The sequence below is a fragment of the Melopsittacus undulatus genome, chromosome 10 (assembly GCF_012275295.1).
Source record: "Melopsittacus undulatus isolate bMelUnd1 chromosome 10, bMelUnd1.mat.Z, whole genome shotgun sequence".
Lineage (NCBI taxonomy): Eukaryota > Metazoa > Chordata > Aves > Psittaciformes > Psittaculidae > Melopsittacus > Melopsittacus undulatus.
In genome coordinates, this window is record NC_047536.1 from 31422965 (window position 1) to 31439417 (window position 16453).

Genomic DNA, 16453 nt, shown 5'->3' on the forward strand with positions numbered 1-16453 from the left:
CTCAGTTATACAGCTAAAGAAAACAACAAAACCATTTTTGGTTGGCAAGAACAGAGCTGGCAGCCTAGGTTCCAACAGAATAAAGGTGATCTGTTCTCCCATTTACTTGGTCAACATCAGTTAAACTGCTGAAGACCAAAGGAGCACATGAAATTCCAGGATCTCAACATTTGGCCAGCTTACCACACAGATTTATAACATGGATGTTATTACAAAGATTCAAAAATGCACAGTACAAGACATAGCAAACTGAAGTTAATAATTGAATTCTCTTGTTATAACAAATGACGTAACACAAGCATTTTGCTTACTTGCTCTAGAAAAACTGGAGCCCCTCAAATGCTCTTTAAATATAGTTTATGAAAAGGTGTTGCAAAAGTCAGGTCAGCATTTAGAATGCTACCAAAATGACTGAAACATGTTATTTATACTTGGTGTACATTCATCCCATTGCTGTTCATGAAAACTAAATGTCTTGAAAACATAAGCTTAAGTAAAGCAGTTTGCCAACACCTTTTTCATAAGCTTTTACATTCTTATTTTAAAAGTGTTAACCAAGTCCTTTAGTAGGATTAAAAACCAATCACTTAAAGGGCACATACGAGCACAAACTGGCAATAAACAAAGGGTTTCTTCACCATGGGTTCATACCACCCATGCATGTTAATGTATTAGCCAGAACTAAGAACAAGAAAAACCCCCAAACATCACCCTGGCATGTAAGGACAGGGTGTTTTCAGAAGAACTCTTCTTACCATAATCCCTCAGAAGGGCTTGTGCTGGTCTCTCACTATCTGGTGTTGTGGGCTCCGTACTGCCTCCACTTGCAGTGCTAATGCCACTGTTAGTACGACTGTGGCTTTTGAAGACGTTATTTTCACCACCATTCTGCAAATTGAAAGCCAGTTTTGAGCTATGAGCAGATTTTTCTGAGGAGATTTCCTACACCAGAGGATGTTCTCAGGTACAATGGAAAAAAATGGTGATCAAAGCTCAAGATGCTGAGAACATCACAACAACAGATAAAGAAACACATTCTTTTGGTTACTTCAATAAACAGAAAATACTTACTGTTTCCATCTGACAGCCAATGGCTTCTAACAGTGCTGAATCTTGAACAATATTCAACATTGCACCTAAAGAATCAGATATAAGATCACTAAAAACTGCAGTAGAATATTAGCTTCTAAAATGTACAAAGTGCTGCAGAACTAACACACAGGACTGCTATTCTGGTTCATAAAAACTCTGTGTAAGGGCTTTATAAAACACGGGATTTGCTTCAGGCTTAGGCATTTGAAGCAGATGAGAGCTGAGACAGAATGCTTTCAGCTACTTTACAAATGCTTTGAACATAGGTTTTTCAAGTTCCTCAGTTCAGAAGGATTTTAGTTCCACAGAAGGGTTGATATCATTCCTTCACTGATATTATTCCTTGTCTCCTATCAGACTGTGCTCATGTAAAAACTCAGGTTACATTTAAGGATATTTACTGATTCTGTGAATGAAACAACTGCATTTGATAGAGAACCAAGTGCTGAAGTGAGCTGTGTAGTGCAAAGCCACCTCCAGGGTTATACAGTACTGGCCTTGGCTAAGTTCTTGCCTGGCACCAAGGGACCACCCCAGTTTGGCCACTAGGATCACTCTGAAACTACAGATACCCTCATCCCTTCACCAGCACTGGTCCCAAAGCATTCTTCCAGCTATTCCCCTCTAGCCTTCTGCTAGTAAAAGAACTACTTCAGCCACTGCAAGGAAACTTCCCAAAAGTCTTTGCAGGCTGGATTTGTTTCCCTTCACTTCTTTGACCATGCCATTTTCTTGCCCTCCCCTATTAATCGGCAGGCTCTTCATGTCCCAGAACAAGGCAGACATCTCCCACTGCAGTGCAAATCTGGTTCTTTTTTAACCAGACAAAAGGAAAGTGGTATTGTAACTATCAAAGGACAAGAACAGCACTACACGGAAAAATACACTTCTAAAGAGAGAAAAATAAGGGGAGAAGAATAAAAGGCAAGGATATTTTTACTTGTCTGAAAATATATTTAGTTTGACAGATTCTGCACTATTCAAGTTTTCAGCTTCTACTTTCTGAGTATTCAGAATAATGATAATACACTCATGACCTCAGTGAAAAGTTTGTTGCCAAACCACAATGCCTCTCCAGATTCTGTGCCAAAGCTGCTCTCTGAGGATTTACACAGTGCTAAACAAATGTCATCTCTATTTTGCCAGTGCTGGACCGCTGGTCACACAGTAGTACAGCTCGTTTCCAGCACAAGCATGCCAAAACTTAAAACATTCCCTGTAACTCATTAGTCAAGAATATTTCTCAGTATTAAAACTTTTCCTGTTTCTATTCTTAGTTATAACTGACTTTTCCTGCTAGAACGTCCTTCACTTCCATCTCTATTTTTCAAGGACTATTCCACACCTGTAAAGAAAGATTGAACAATCTCTTTTGTTAAATCTTAAAGATTTAACAAAATTCTGAGGCTTTCCAAGATGATTTCCTAGTTTGAGGGAGATTACACAGATGACAACCTGCCAGGAATTTCACTTTTCTTGCAAAGCAACACATTACTAATAACCCATATTATTCCAGGACAGATTAAGACAGACACTTCTCTAACACAGTTAATAAATAAGGAATTGTAATAACCTAGAATCATTTGAGTGTTGTTGGAATCTGTTTCTGTTTGCAAAGCTCCTATAAGTATATTCACAAGCCTCAGCTTCAAGGAAAGGAAGGTTACTGGCTTATCATATGTCGAGCTGTCATCATTGCTGAATTTCCCTTCCAGGACAACCTGAGGGTAAAAACACACTTATTTCAGTATCTATTAGAGATCACACACACCAGCATGCTGTCGGTTTCAAAACCCAGCGTTGGCAGCACACTTGTAATAGTCTTACTGCTACAGACTTGCTGGAGAGAGTTTTAACTGCTAAAGAGAACACTAAATACAAGCCACAGGTCATCCAAATCCCACCCCAAAACAACCAGGAAAACAAAAATGGAAATGCAACACAAAGTGGTAAGTTTCCTACCTCGGACTTTATGGTTCCAAAATGATGAGGGAGAGGCAACAGAGACAGCAAGATGTTAATGGAAGCTCTTCTTAGCTCTGTGGGGTTTACATAGATTTTAAACTTTGAGAGTTCTCTGCAAATCAAAGCATTGCACAGTTAATCAACTTTTCACAGGAACCTGCAGCCAAAACTAATTAAGTTAAAATTAAACACACAGCCACCTTGTGGTCTTAAATAATTTGCAGTAAATAATGTAGCTGTTTCTTTCTAGGCTCAGGGTTCTTATTTCTTTTTCAAGCAGCAGCAGTAACACAATGAATTCATGAAGGAACATTCACTTGCTAAGGATTTTGTACACCAGCAGTGAGCTGATGAAAATACCATTTGTATACTGCATCTTCAAAGCAGGAAGTCTTAGTCATGACCCTCCACTGGCTTTTTACAACTCCAATCCACCAGAGATCCTCAGAATATGCTCACATGCATTCTGCATAGAACACAAACTGCTTAGCAAATAGCTTTTTTCGGTAGCCACCAGCAAATTCTACTTATAAGACCTATCCAAAAGAAGCAGTGGCTCAGATTTAAACCCAGAAGATAAATATTTTAAGCATGAGTTCAAAATTAAATGCAGTACTAAGACACAAAACATATGCTGAAGAAGGCATGCACAGAGTAGTATTAAACTACTTAGCAAAACATCCAGAAATCTATACAGCTCTGCAAATGATGTTATATCTTCTCATTTAAAAACCTACTCCAATTTCGTCAGCCAGTCTAAATCATCAATTTTTCTATTTAATGATGTGTAAGATTACCCTCTTAAATGAATTCACTGCAGCAACAGGCACTAATGAATGTCCTATGAAATTTTACTTAAAAATCAGTAGCTTTTCAATATTATTTGAGCTAAATCATTCCTTTTCCCTATTCTTACAGCTACTGCTTTCCAGAACGGAATATCTAGCTAACACAACTCACATATTTCATTTAAAATAAGCACTACTATTGTTTTACAGAAAATTGCATTACACAAAATAGCAAATTAGAGCTTATGAAGTGTGTTATTATCATCATCAAATACAAACACACTATGGGGCCCACACTGCAGAGCTCCTTCAATGAGAGCTACTGACAGAAACCCCTGGAGATAAAGCACTTCCCCACATTTCTGATGGTATTTATATGGAAATAGCAATTTACCTGTCAGGTAAAATAGTTTCAAGAGCCGAAATGAAATAAGGAACCACGACATCAATCCCTTTCAGGTCACAGCAGAACAAAGGAGGGGAGTTTAGAATAACACTGGCAAGAACGGGGTGGCAAACGAAATCTGCTATCTGCAAACCCTGAATTAAAAGCATGTAAAATCTGACAAAGAAAGATAAGATTAAATTATTTGCACATAAAAAGCATCAGCATCCCACACGAACAAGAATGTGCAGCCACTATTTGATCTTTTCTATATAGAATGGTTCGAAATCAGATCTAGGAAATGTTTCTGGGAGCATTCCCCCAAGATACTTCAGCAAAGGCAAACATATTAACCAGCTAAACAAAAAACCCTCACAAATCACATGTATTACATGTGAAAAGCCAGAGCAGCACAGTTTTACTGAAAGCTTTGACATGTTGCAACACAGACTGGGAGCTGTGCAAATACAGCCCAGACAGTCACTAACAGCACTTGGACCACATGCTCTCCCACTGCTCCCATCCCCATGTAAAATCAAGGTCTCATGCCCATCCTTAATTCCCCAGCACATGAAAAATAGGGGAAATCTTTGGTAGGGGGAACAGGAAAGGACACACTGATCAACAGCTTGGGAAATGAGACCAACATAACCATCATAACCAGGTCAAATGAAAACACTGGGGGCAGGAACCTAGTTGGACATCACCCTGGAGCAGTTAGTTTCTTTTATGGTTTCTTACTAGAGAATCCTTATATCCCCTTTAATCTGTTCTTTTTAAAAGGCTTGCAAACACAGAGGAATCTGACTGAATGGGTAAGAGAAACACAGACTATCTAGACACAAAACACTACAACATGCAAGAAATAACACAGTTCAGTCTTCCAGGAAGTCTTGATGCCACCTGGGACACTGTGTACCTGGACAGCTGGAAAGTCAAGATTTGAAGCTGAGTCTATGCCTTTCTATTACACTTTTTAATGTAAATTTGAAAAAAAAAGTACACTATGATGGGCAAGATTACCTTATTTTATGAGAAATAAGACTGAAAACAGAGGTAGTTCAGAGCCCAACTGTTTGAAATAGTGGAATATTAGTGCATTTCTATATTTGAAGAAAAAAACCCACTACAACAAACAAATTTCATCCCAGTGTTGTGTTGACAAGGTAGGAGCCTTCATGGTCTAATAAAGTGTACATCTTGTGTCTGCACACTGATTTTATCCATCTGAACAGAATCCAGTGACAAATTACAGAAAAACAAGAATACAAAAAGCATAAAAGGATCAAAAAGACAACACATTCCTTACAGTTGGGAGGCACTTTAAAGGACTTCCCTTCAACTGGAACTGGAAGAAAACCCAATGAAGACCAGCACCATGAGAAGACAAAAAAATCACTACTTGGTCTAGCTAGGGATCCCCACCTACAGCACCTCAAGGCTAACCAGGTTTATGAATTGGCAACCCAGAATTTAGTCAGTAACTGAACACTAGTCACTGTGAATTAATTTGCACCATAATGTTATACCAACAAAGCAACTGGAAGACAGGTTAGTACCGGGATAAGTAAGCTGGTAATATTTCCTCCCCAGTCTTCTTGCTACAAAATATCCTACACAGTGTCCCGCATGCCTCTGCCCTTCCTGCTTCATAGTTGTCTGGGAATTCACTTGCATCAAACATGGGGTTGGAAGCCATTGTGTCTGTGGACATTTGCGATCCCTTCCGGCGGAACTCCACGCTAGCTTGGGTTGCTATAGCTGGGAAGAGAAAAAACAGCGTTTCACTGTGTGTGTTAATGTAGAGACAAGGCTCATGGGATCCTGGACACAAAGATCAAGTCAAATTTAGTGGTTATCATGAAGCTGTTAGTTCACTGCATTTGAGTCAGTGCCTCTGTTTAGAAAGTATTTGTGAGCATAATTAACTTTTTTCTTTGTGAGGATGACAACTGATCCTTGTATTCTAGAGCCTGTTCCAACTTCCTGCTGGGAAGAGCATGCTTCTATGCAAGATTAGCTTCCTACCCTCTCTGGAGGACAAGGATCTTCCCTCACCTAGTTCTCATCTCCAGAAAACTGAAGTACCACCTTGCCCTGCTGTTTTAACACATCAAAAAACTTTCAGATGGTGACACTGTAACTTCCAAGTAAGTGCTTAATTTTCAGCTAGCAAAGTTACCTCTCATGCTGCTCTGAATATCAAACTGCTTTGATCCAGTTTTGTTTTACAAACGTTTGTTACAAATAAATTATAGGGACCCATATCAATGGGTGTCAGCAAACTGTTCTCTCTCCTGATTTGGTCCCTTTCCTTGCATAACTACTGAACCAGCCAAATGAATCTGAGGTTAGGCAGTCTCCAAATGGCACATTAAAACTTCGACCTGTTAGTTTATGGATAGGGGTTTTGTTTGTTTGCTTTTAAAGGAAACATCCTAATGACAGGTGTATACTCTTTATTTTTTTTGCCTTTAAATTCATAGTTTAACCTACTGTAACTTTACAAATTTTCATGACATAAGTAGCAAATAAGCACAAATCTTTATGTATCTTCCCATGAGCCATTTTTTGTCCTGAATAAGCTACGCAGCAATATATTGTAGTTGGAAAAAAACACTACATGCACAATGCATACAAATCAAACACTAGGTCTGTAAAATAAGCTTTAAGTAAAAAAAACATGGTTAGTGCAAAGTCCTGAAACTCATGACATGATCACAGACTAAAGTACAGAAAAGATGGGACTGATTCAGGCAGATTAATTTGCTTTTGCCAACAATCCTCCCCATTCAAAAACACACACAAAAAAAAATTACTTGTCTTTTTCCAAGTAAAAGTGCAAAAGCTACAAGAGACAATGGGAATGAATTTACAAATAAAACATGGGATAATGGGAAAAGAAAAGCATGACCGCAATTAAGGAAAAGCTACTGGTTCCTACTTACAAGATTTATAAGAAAGAAGAATTTGGATAAAAGATGCTGCAAGATAATAGAAATAAAATGGAAACAAATCAAAGGACAGCAGTAGTTATAAAATACTTTTAAGATGGTGAAATCGTAATATAAGTTAAGAAGCTTTTAGCTTTTTTAAAAAATAGATTAAAAGCTTTATGATACAGCAAGCTCGTTAAACACACAGGAAATTGGCATTCAGGTCCAAAATTATGGTTTTGAAAGTACCATGCAAAACAATGAACAAAAAGTTACAAAATACTAATAAGATTCAGAGCTGTTCACACCAATGTACATCAATTCCTCAAACAGATGCATTAAACCCTTCCCAGCTCAAGCACACTTCCCTATGCTGCACTGTACCTGGTGTTCACACCAAGCTACCCTAAGAGTCTGTGACTTGGGGTACAATGTCTTGCAGGGGGAAGGTTACTTACCTGCAGTCTCCTCACAGCAATACTCCTACTTCCAAACCATGAGTTCCTGAAGGTATTCCAGCTCTGGCTTCCCTAAACCACGCTGCTATCAGCCAGTATACCTGAGCATGCCTCCCCTGACCACCAGCTAAATTAACACCTTCCAAAGCAGAAATAAAAGGCAAAGCACTACCAGAAATACCAACACTTCAAAAACAGTCTCCGGAGAAAGAGGCAAGACTCCAGTAGCCAGGGACCAGGAGAGAATGTCACCACCTCGTAAGAGTGGCAGCTGTGAATGTGCAGGGTCAGATCAAGACCTATGACCAAGCCCCTCAGCGATGCTCAAAGATGCTCCTAATCAGGGCTTCTTGTAGTTTGCTCCTAGAGCTCCAGAAACATTCTTTGGGATGTTTAGTATGAATGAGAGTAGGGACAGAAAACATGAGGATAAAACTATACCCACTGCCAACAGCACCAGCAACCAGCCTAGGCCAGGCTCCCTCAGCTGCTATAAACCACACAGCTGGCAGGCTCATGACCAACTGCTTTTGGTACAAGGATTAAGAGTGAGGCCACCTGATTGGAAGCCTCAGTTCCTGAAACGCAAAGCAGGGTCAAGTAGAGCCCCAGTCTGGTTACTCTTCCAGCCATCCAGGTATTTTTCATCTCAGAGCTACAAAAAGCTGCACATTTTTTTCCACCAGTTGTTTTTCTTAACTTCCTTCCTGGAAGTTAAAGAGTCCAAGAAGTGAGATACGTGAGGCTCCAACACAAGGAGAAAAGCAAGAGCAGAGAGGTAATAATTCACATCTGCCTTGATTAGCTGCTCCTTACTTCCTAAAGCTCATCAAAAAGACTTGTGTCTTAAGATGGGAGAAGGATGATGCACCAGTCCCTGTGAATCAGCAGGGTTTATTTCAAAGAATTGAACTAAATTCTGAACTAGAACGTGAGATTGCAGCTTGTCTGCAGCATTACTTGTTAAGCAATCACATGTGGCTCATGAATGCTTCTTTATAAATCATGTCATATGAGACATAACAGAAGAGGAATAAGAAACACACATTAGAAAAAGCAGCATTCTGGAAAGACATCCCAGGGCAGGAGATGACCAAGGAGCAATCTATATCAAGATATTTCACCTCTTTTTCAAAGTGGTCCTCAGTCCTCCAGCCACAGAACAGAGAAATCATACCAGAGAGCTCTGAGAGAAGATATTCTGAACTGCATGGCATTGAAACAAACTGAACATTAGAAGGGTTTAAAGCTGTTGAGATCTTACACAGCTGCAGTCCTACAACAGAAAAATTGTGTGTGGGCCAGTATAAGACAATACTACAGAGCAAAGCTGATTTTAAGTGCAGACACTTCCCAGTCATAAAATATTAAAAGCAGCCATAAAAAAAAGTAGTGCTTCCTGAAGCTAATGCAAAAATTATCAACAGCAGTATTAAACATGGTGAAGACTATTCAAGCTATTGGCAAGAAGTGTTACTGTACCAGGCTACAAAGGGTAGCAGATGGCCCGTGATATATGCAGGTACAGCCAACCTGCTGCCAAAAAGAAGCAGCTTTATTTTTGGCCTCTTTCCTAAAGGTTAGGGACTGTGGCAGCTAACTGTCCTTCTCTGCTGCCCTCTTTCTGCAAGCCACATCTACACTGGGCACAAATGCAGATCTGGTTATTACTGATGGGCCCCACTTGCGTGACGCAGGGGGACCAGAGCAGATAACCCTCATCATTCAGCCTTATTCAGGTTTCATGAATTAAACTCAAAGAAGCTTTTCAGTTTGGACTTAAACCTGATTTAAAAGACACATACTTCAAGTCAACAGAAACTGCAGGAGCCCTTTACAAATCTTACTTCATTTTCCTAGAGCAGAGACTGTGCAAAAGGATTTATCCAAAAGGATAAATCAGACAATCAGATTTTGGTGCCTCTGGAAACTCTGCAGAGAGTTTCAGCAATATGGGTTTATCTTCAATTTGCTCTCCTGACAGCCTGCCATAGCATTCTGTCACCAGTACTTTACACAGTGGGAAGAACACTTTTGCCCTTCTGGGATGCCACACAAGACTCTACTAAATTCCCTAAATTAAATCTATCTTCCAAACAGCTAGAAAAGCAGGACATAAGAGTTTTCTGGATCTCCAACAACATCATTCCCTCAGATCCGCTGCAGCTAACAAATGGCAGAACTTGTGACAAAGACCGGTCTCATCAGGGACAAATCTGAAGAGGATGGAGGAGGATGATAATCAAGTCATTCCTCAATAGGTGTTTCTAGCTTTCAGGAAGCTAGTAAGTTCTTCTCTAGCAACATGACCATTTTCTGACCACTGTTAGGCATACATGACTAAAGGCCCTGGAACCCCTTCAAGGAAGTCAATCATTTTGATTTAGAATAACTGTACTTCTGCTAGAATCACACCATCTCTGTTTACAGCTGACACCATCACGTAAGCAGCATCTCAGCTGAGACCCTTTTCAGGTTAAACACTTCAATAAAATAGCTCAAGATAGAGGTTATGTCAAAATTAAAATGATCCAGTCAAATCTGAAAGGCATTAATCCAGAAACACATTAGGACCACGTGCAACTGAACATAGCATCAAATGATGCCTGACTCCTTCCCAAGTGCAGCTATTGCTCTAATAACGTGTCGGAGGCCTTTTACAGAGGGACTTGAAACTTCTACCAAAGAAATCTACAACTGAACACTTCCAAAAACCACATGCTCCATATCTAAAAATACCTTTAACAGATTTCAAATCTTAAATCCATCACCTCCACACAGGGATTTGTGACACAGCAGACAAGAAAGATCATCAGTTTAACTGCTGCGGTCATGTCCCACTGTGAACTCAACTTGCTACAACAAACATCTTCCCCCTATTTCTCTAAGGCCAGCAAGCTCCTGATAGATACATCTCTTGGAACTGCTTAGCAGACATTCAAAACACTACATGAAGAACAGGAAAAATGCAAGGAGTGAAAAAGTTTATCCTTTTCTGATTATCGTCACCAAAAGGAAGAATGCTAAACCCTTCTTTGACCAGACCACTACTTCTGCTATCATGTTTCAAAACATCTAACCTCTAAAGCTGACTTTGGTCACAAATAAATGTGACCAAATGGAGACACAAATAAATGTAGCAGTCATGGACTGAAGAAAACCAAGGTACCAAGTCATATATGGGAACACGGAGCAGTTGCCACTGAAAAGCAGCAGCTTCACCTGCTACTTTAAGGATTTCTGTTTTCCTAACACTCCCCAACACCCAGAAACACCACTTTGTGCAGTATCTGGAGTGATGTTTGACAGTTTTTCAAGTATTAAAGACTCACTATAAAAGCTGCTATTACTCAGACATACTCAAGCAGATTTCAAATTAGGCAGTGGGCTCTTACCACATCATTTCCTTTACTTAATAAAATTTCCCCACTAGCATGCTCAGAAATGCATTGTTAGAGTAAGAGTGTTTAATAGCAAAACGTGGTTTGTTTATAGATTTTAAAGCCCCCAAACACCTGTTTCAGCTAATAACAGGTACTGGCTCAGCTGGGGCAGGTTAACCACAATACAGCACTTCAGATGGTTTTGGCTTGGATTATGCATATGTTAATCTTGCAGGTAGGAAATGTCAGTAAAACAAGGGAAATAAGTGTATGTCTATTTTTCAGTGATATTTACCAGTCATGCTGCTGTCTCTGTTTATTCCATTATGAAGTTTACAGTGAACAAATGCTGCATCAAATAACCACGATCCAAAGAGGTTCAAGATGCTGTTAACCTTTGGCCTGCGAGGAGCTGGTAGGGGCCGTGGCTCAGAACTTGTCTGGTTTGGGCTAGACAGTGGAGAAGTAGAGGAGGGTTGATGCTGCACTTTTGAAGTATGTGCAGTAGTTACCTATTTGAAAAGAAGAACACACAGATCAGCTCCTAGAAGCAAGGAAACCACTTCCTCTAACAGAAAAACTATCAGAAGGGGCAGCTACTTAAATACAGAAAAGGGAGTCTTACAGTGCTGGTTTTCATCGTTGCTTTATTCACAGTCACTGCCCGATGCCTTCGGTTGTGGGGTGGAGTGGTGTTGATAGCAGTGTTCTGGGGCATGCTCAGCCTATTCACTGGCGTGGGTGGTGCACTATCAGACCGGGGTCGTGAAATGCCTGTGGATCAAGAAATAAAGCAGGTTTTAAGCAAGGATTCTGTAGGCTTATAGGCAGCAGCCCAGTTAGTAAGCATCTGAGCCTTCTGTAAATCAACAAGCTTTCCTCCCTGCCCCCCAAACCAGCAGCAATACAAAAAACATTTTTCCCCTTTTACTATTAGCAGAAATAAATGCACACAGAAAAGAAAACTCTGCTTACATGTGATAAGGAAATGACTAAAAAGCCACCAAAGAAGGTGGTTACTACACCTTAAGAAGGTCAGAAGTGGGACATGGTAGGACCAAGTCTAAAAGCAGACAAGAGGGGAAGGTGCAAGGTTTATTTGCCAAAGCCAACTTAAGAACTTGCTCCTGCCAAAATCCAGGTGCCTCTCACCTTCGATCTTTCCCAATGAAAGATCCCATGTTCTGTTCCAATTCCCCTCTAAGACTTCTGACCCTTTAAAGCCATCCTAGCTCACTAAATTAAGCTGAAACCCATCCATCACATAAGTGTTCGACTGTTCAGCAAGCAGCTCAGCTTGCCAAATCAGCAGAAAACTAAGTCAGTACAAGACATGGGGTAAGAAAGCAAAGCAAGTTGTCATTTTGCTGTCAGGACATTAGATCAGTCTTTACCCAGCCTCAGGCAAACACTCATGGTGTATAAAGCTGCTCTTCCCAGTCAGAATCAGAAGCAAAATCTTAAGTGACAAATACCACTTCTTCCCATTGTAATGAATACCATCACCCTCACACCCCATTTGAAAAATGACATGTGGAATTGCAGTGTGCTTGAAGATTTGACACAGATTCTTTTGACCATGTTACTTAAGGCAGCCAAGTACTTTTCATAACATGATAGAATAACTCCTGCTAAACCAGTAGTGTTGCACAGCCAGTTTTCCTTCTGAACACAGTTAACATGTCTGCTCAAGTCTTCTGAAGTCTCACATCAGCTCACACTTATGGCAGATGACTATATTTGTTTGCATTCATTTAAAGAAGCAGTAGAAGACAGGGAGCTCTTCAGAGTTTACAATAGCACATTTTTCTCTGAAGAACTTTAGTGAGCCTGAAGCATACTAAGAACAATGCTTTAGATTTCAGATGCTATATCATGTTACTTAAAACTTATCAGCCAATGCTTAGATCTACTTCACCTTTCAGTCAAATTTGAGCTACTCACTTAACCAGCAGACAAAGAAACACAGCTTTTCCTCTCAGCATTACTAGTCACTCACTAATCACAAACTAAGTGAAACTGGCACTTGTAGTATAAAGATCTGAAGATGACAGTCAAAATTCAGTACCTTAAAAAAACAGGCACTGCACTCTGCTATTGCTACAAAGTTCATAAACAAAGTGATCAGTACTCACAAGAAGCTAAAAGCCTAACACTTGCATTGGTGATTAGACAAAGAGAAAGAAGCTTTTCTCGGGGAAGAGATGGTTGGCTTTACTTTAGACTTCAGATTTATTTATTTGTTTTGCATTTGAAACTATGGCCATCTAAAACTGTGGATTCAAATGTTATTACTCTGTATACAGATGGCCATTTGAAAGTGAACTGAGGTCTCTTCCCTACATATTCCAGGATATACTTGCAAATAATAAATTGTTATGGCTGTATTTATAGAGAAGACATTTAGAAGAGATATAACATCATGATTAAGTTACTATTCCTAGCTATCCACAGGTAGGACAAAAGCATTACCTAGGAATGCATCCACTAAACAGCTGATCCCACGCATGGCACGGAAGAATATTTGAGGCAGATGTTTAAGGCAGGGGTACTGATTCAGTTCTTGAGTCATCCCACTCACATTCAGAAACTGCTCCTGAAATTTGGGGGTAGAGCTAATAATGGCTGGGTTACTCAAATCCACAGGATTACTGTACACAAAAAGAATAAAATATGTTTTAGTCAGTTTAAGATCAGCTGTTAGGGTTTTAAAAACACTTAAAGACACAACAGTTTAAGGCATTTAAACAAGAACAACACGAAACAGCATCAAATATCAACATACTTTTAGCTGCGACTCCATCACAGGAAGTCAATTTTCACTTTCTGGGTTAGCAGTACTTTATTGTCTTCATTTCAAATGTTACAAAATACATGTAAGAATGTTATTAAGATCCAATGAACCAGAGCATACACTTAGAATAGTACAGTCTTACAACAGTATAATCCCACTGTTGCAGTAATATTATTTATGTTTTTTGAACCCAGTTTAAGAGGCTCTTGCACTGTTAAAATTCTCCTCAAATTATTATTAGCAATGAATTTGCTATTGACCAGTGACAAGAAAGGGAATGGGACGTAAAGTCTGAGCCATTTTTCCTGACTGATGCAAATCCTGTAACAGCAATTCCAGATTTGAAGTGTACAGCACTTGTGACCTTACTATCACAAATGAAGAAAAAGAACAAATTTGATAAGAATTAGATTTTAAATTCTAATGTTTCTCCAGCTTTAATTAGTAGAAGTTTTATGTACATAGTTTAATATTCCAGCTATTCAGAACATGAATCCCAAGAATTATAAAACCAAGCATGCCACTTGGTTCTGCTGTGTATTTAAGGGAGAGTAACATGCATGTTGAAATTAACTGCATAGCTTTCTTCATAAACCAGATACACCCTTTGTAAAAATAATCTTTTGTAGGTTATATTTAACACTCTAGAGAATAAATTGGAGCAGTTTATATATCTAGGAGCTATTGTTCTGCTTTTCCTGTTTGCTGTCTCAGAGAAACAAAATTGTATTGAAGCCTTGTTTTTCAGATCCTTCAAAATGCCAATAGCTAAAAGCTTTCTAGCTAAATGAACCAGTTTACATTCTAAAAGAGTCGAAGAGTTCAAAGTTGAACAGCATAACCTTGCCCTGAACTGCTACAGGGCACTGGTATAACAAGGTTCTCACACTTTGTGTGCTCAATCTCAGCAATCTCCAAAGAAATCTTTCATTTGTCATGCAAACATACAGAGATGATGCAAGAACATGAACAATGGACGGCTGTAATTACAATACCTCAGCATATGTAAAAAGCGAAACCAAGTTTGTGCAACGCACTCATTATCCATTTCAGGAGGAATCAGACCAGCATCTTCATCGGGAATTTTAAACGGAGGAAATGAAGGTCCATATGTAAAACGCAGCAATCTAGAAAGCAAGTCAGGCAGATCTGTCATTCAGTTAATACTCCTCAAATCAGCAGTGCATTTGAGCCTCAAAGGAATCAGAGATCCCCAGGTGCGCCCAAAAGCAACAATGCAACATCCCAAGTTTTCCTAGAGCTCCTCACTCTATACAATCATTTAGTCCTCTTACAGCTTTGCAGGGTACATGCCTTGAAGCCTGCCCAAAGGTCCAACAAAATCGAAGAGTTGTGGAAACCTAACACCTCAGCTCTCCCATCTGATTAGCCAGGGGGTTACTGGTTAACACAGGCACACACATAACTGACAAGATGCTGCCTAAGAAGGGAGCAGGGAATAAGAAAATGAAGAAGAAATTTAACCCTTTATCATTAAGGATTTTTAGTTAAAGTGTCCTATAACACGAAGTCACATTAGGTAAGAGGTTTAAATTCCAGGTTACTGATGAGTTACAATTTACACCATGAGAAACACTCAGTGCTGTTCTACAAACAGCATAGGATTTGCAATCCAGAGAGTAGCAAGCTCTTCAAGAAAGACATACTGTGTTTTGCAGAAGCTGACAGTAGTCTCTAAAAGGATGGAAGAGATCCGAGACACTTTTCCAATATCCTAGCATTCCCAGAAATTAGTTTTTACCTTTCCCTAAGCAAAACTCATTTGTAGGCTGCCCAAAGGTCCAAACAAATCAAAAAGCTACGAGTATAAAACATCACTGAACTTAAAGTTAACCTCAGAGGAGTTCAGTTTTCTTTGTATTAGGTGTAAACCAGTATTACTGAACAGCAGACTACAGTATCACAGAAAACCTGCAGGTTACTATGCATCAACAGAACGAAGCCTGTTAGTCAACAGTGGAGGCTAACGTGTGGGCACAGTGCATGGAGCAGAACACCAACGCACGTTTTGAGACTGAGCTGTTCTTTTCAGACCAGTGAATCATAAGGTATTTTCTGTTATGCAACGTTGCATCTAGTGAGCTAAAAATAGCGACAGAAATAGCGTGGGAAATACACAGGACTTGCATTGCAGCTTCATTTCCCACAGGTTTAACCAGGCAGCCCCATAACCTAGAAAAATCTCTCCACACTTGGAATTTTGACTGGTAATTCAAAAGCAAAAGTTTCCAAGAGTTAAAATAAACCCTTGCAGAAAAGCACAGGATTGTGTTTTTCACAGTGCAGCGATTTTCATACACCTTTGAATTTTTATAGAACTGGTTACTGATGTCTCAGGATTGCTGGAAAGAAGAGACCCAGACCCCTGCTCCTCACCAACTAATTTAGGTCTTTCCTCTGAGAGGCTGAGATTTGTCCCACAAAGACTTCATACAAGGGGAAATGGCCTCAAGTTGCACCAGGGGAGGTTTAGATTGGGCATCAGGAAAAAATCCTCAAGCATTGGAACAGGCTGCCCAAGGAATGGTGGAGTCACCATCAACATTTAAAAGTGCAGATATGGCACTTAGGACATGGTGCACTTGGCAGTGCTGGGTTTATGGTTGGACTTGGTGCTCTTAAAGGTCTTTT

The 16453-nt window shown here is 39.7% G+C and overlaps 1 protein-coding gene across 1 annotated transcript in view; it reads right to left on the bottom strand.

Moving 5' to 3' along the window:
* Positions 1 to 16453, bottom strand: part of RALGAPB (Ral GTPase activating protein non-catalytic subunit beta) — a 55848-nt gene that overhangs the window by 27125 nt on the left and 12270 nt on the right. Inside the window, exons 6-15 of the mRNA XM_034066760.1 lie at positions 14797 to 14928; positions 13480 to 13658; positions 11633 to 11781; positions 11303 to 11519; positions 5790 to 5991; positions 4240 to 4407; positions 3055 to 3169; positions 2666 to 2813; positions 1072 to 1136; positions 756 to 888 (exon numbers count right to left, since the gene is read on the bottom strand). Coding sequence (XP_033922651.1) covers positions 756 to 888; positions 1072 to 1136; positions 2666 to 2813; positions 3055 to 3169; positions 4240 to 4407; positions 5790 to 5991; positions 11303 to 11519; positions 11633 to 11781; positions 13480 to 13658; positions 14797 to 14928 — 1508 coding nt within the window. The remainder of the gene's footprint in view (positions 1 to 755; positions 889 to 1071; positions 1137 to 2665; positions 2814 to 3054; positions 3170 to 4239; positions 4408 to 5789; positions 5992 to 11302; positions 11520 to 11632; positions 11782 to 13479; positions 13659 to 14796; positions 14929 to 16453) is intronic.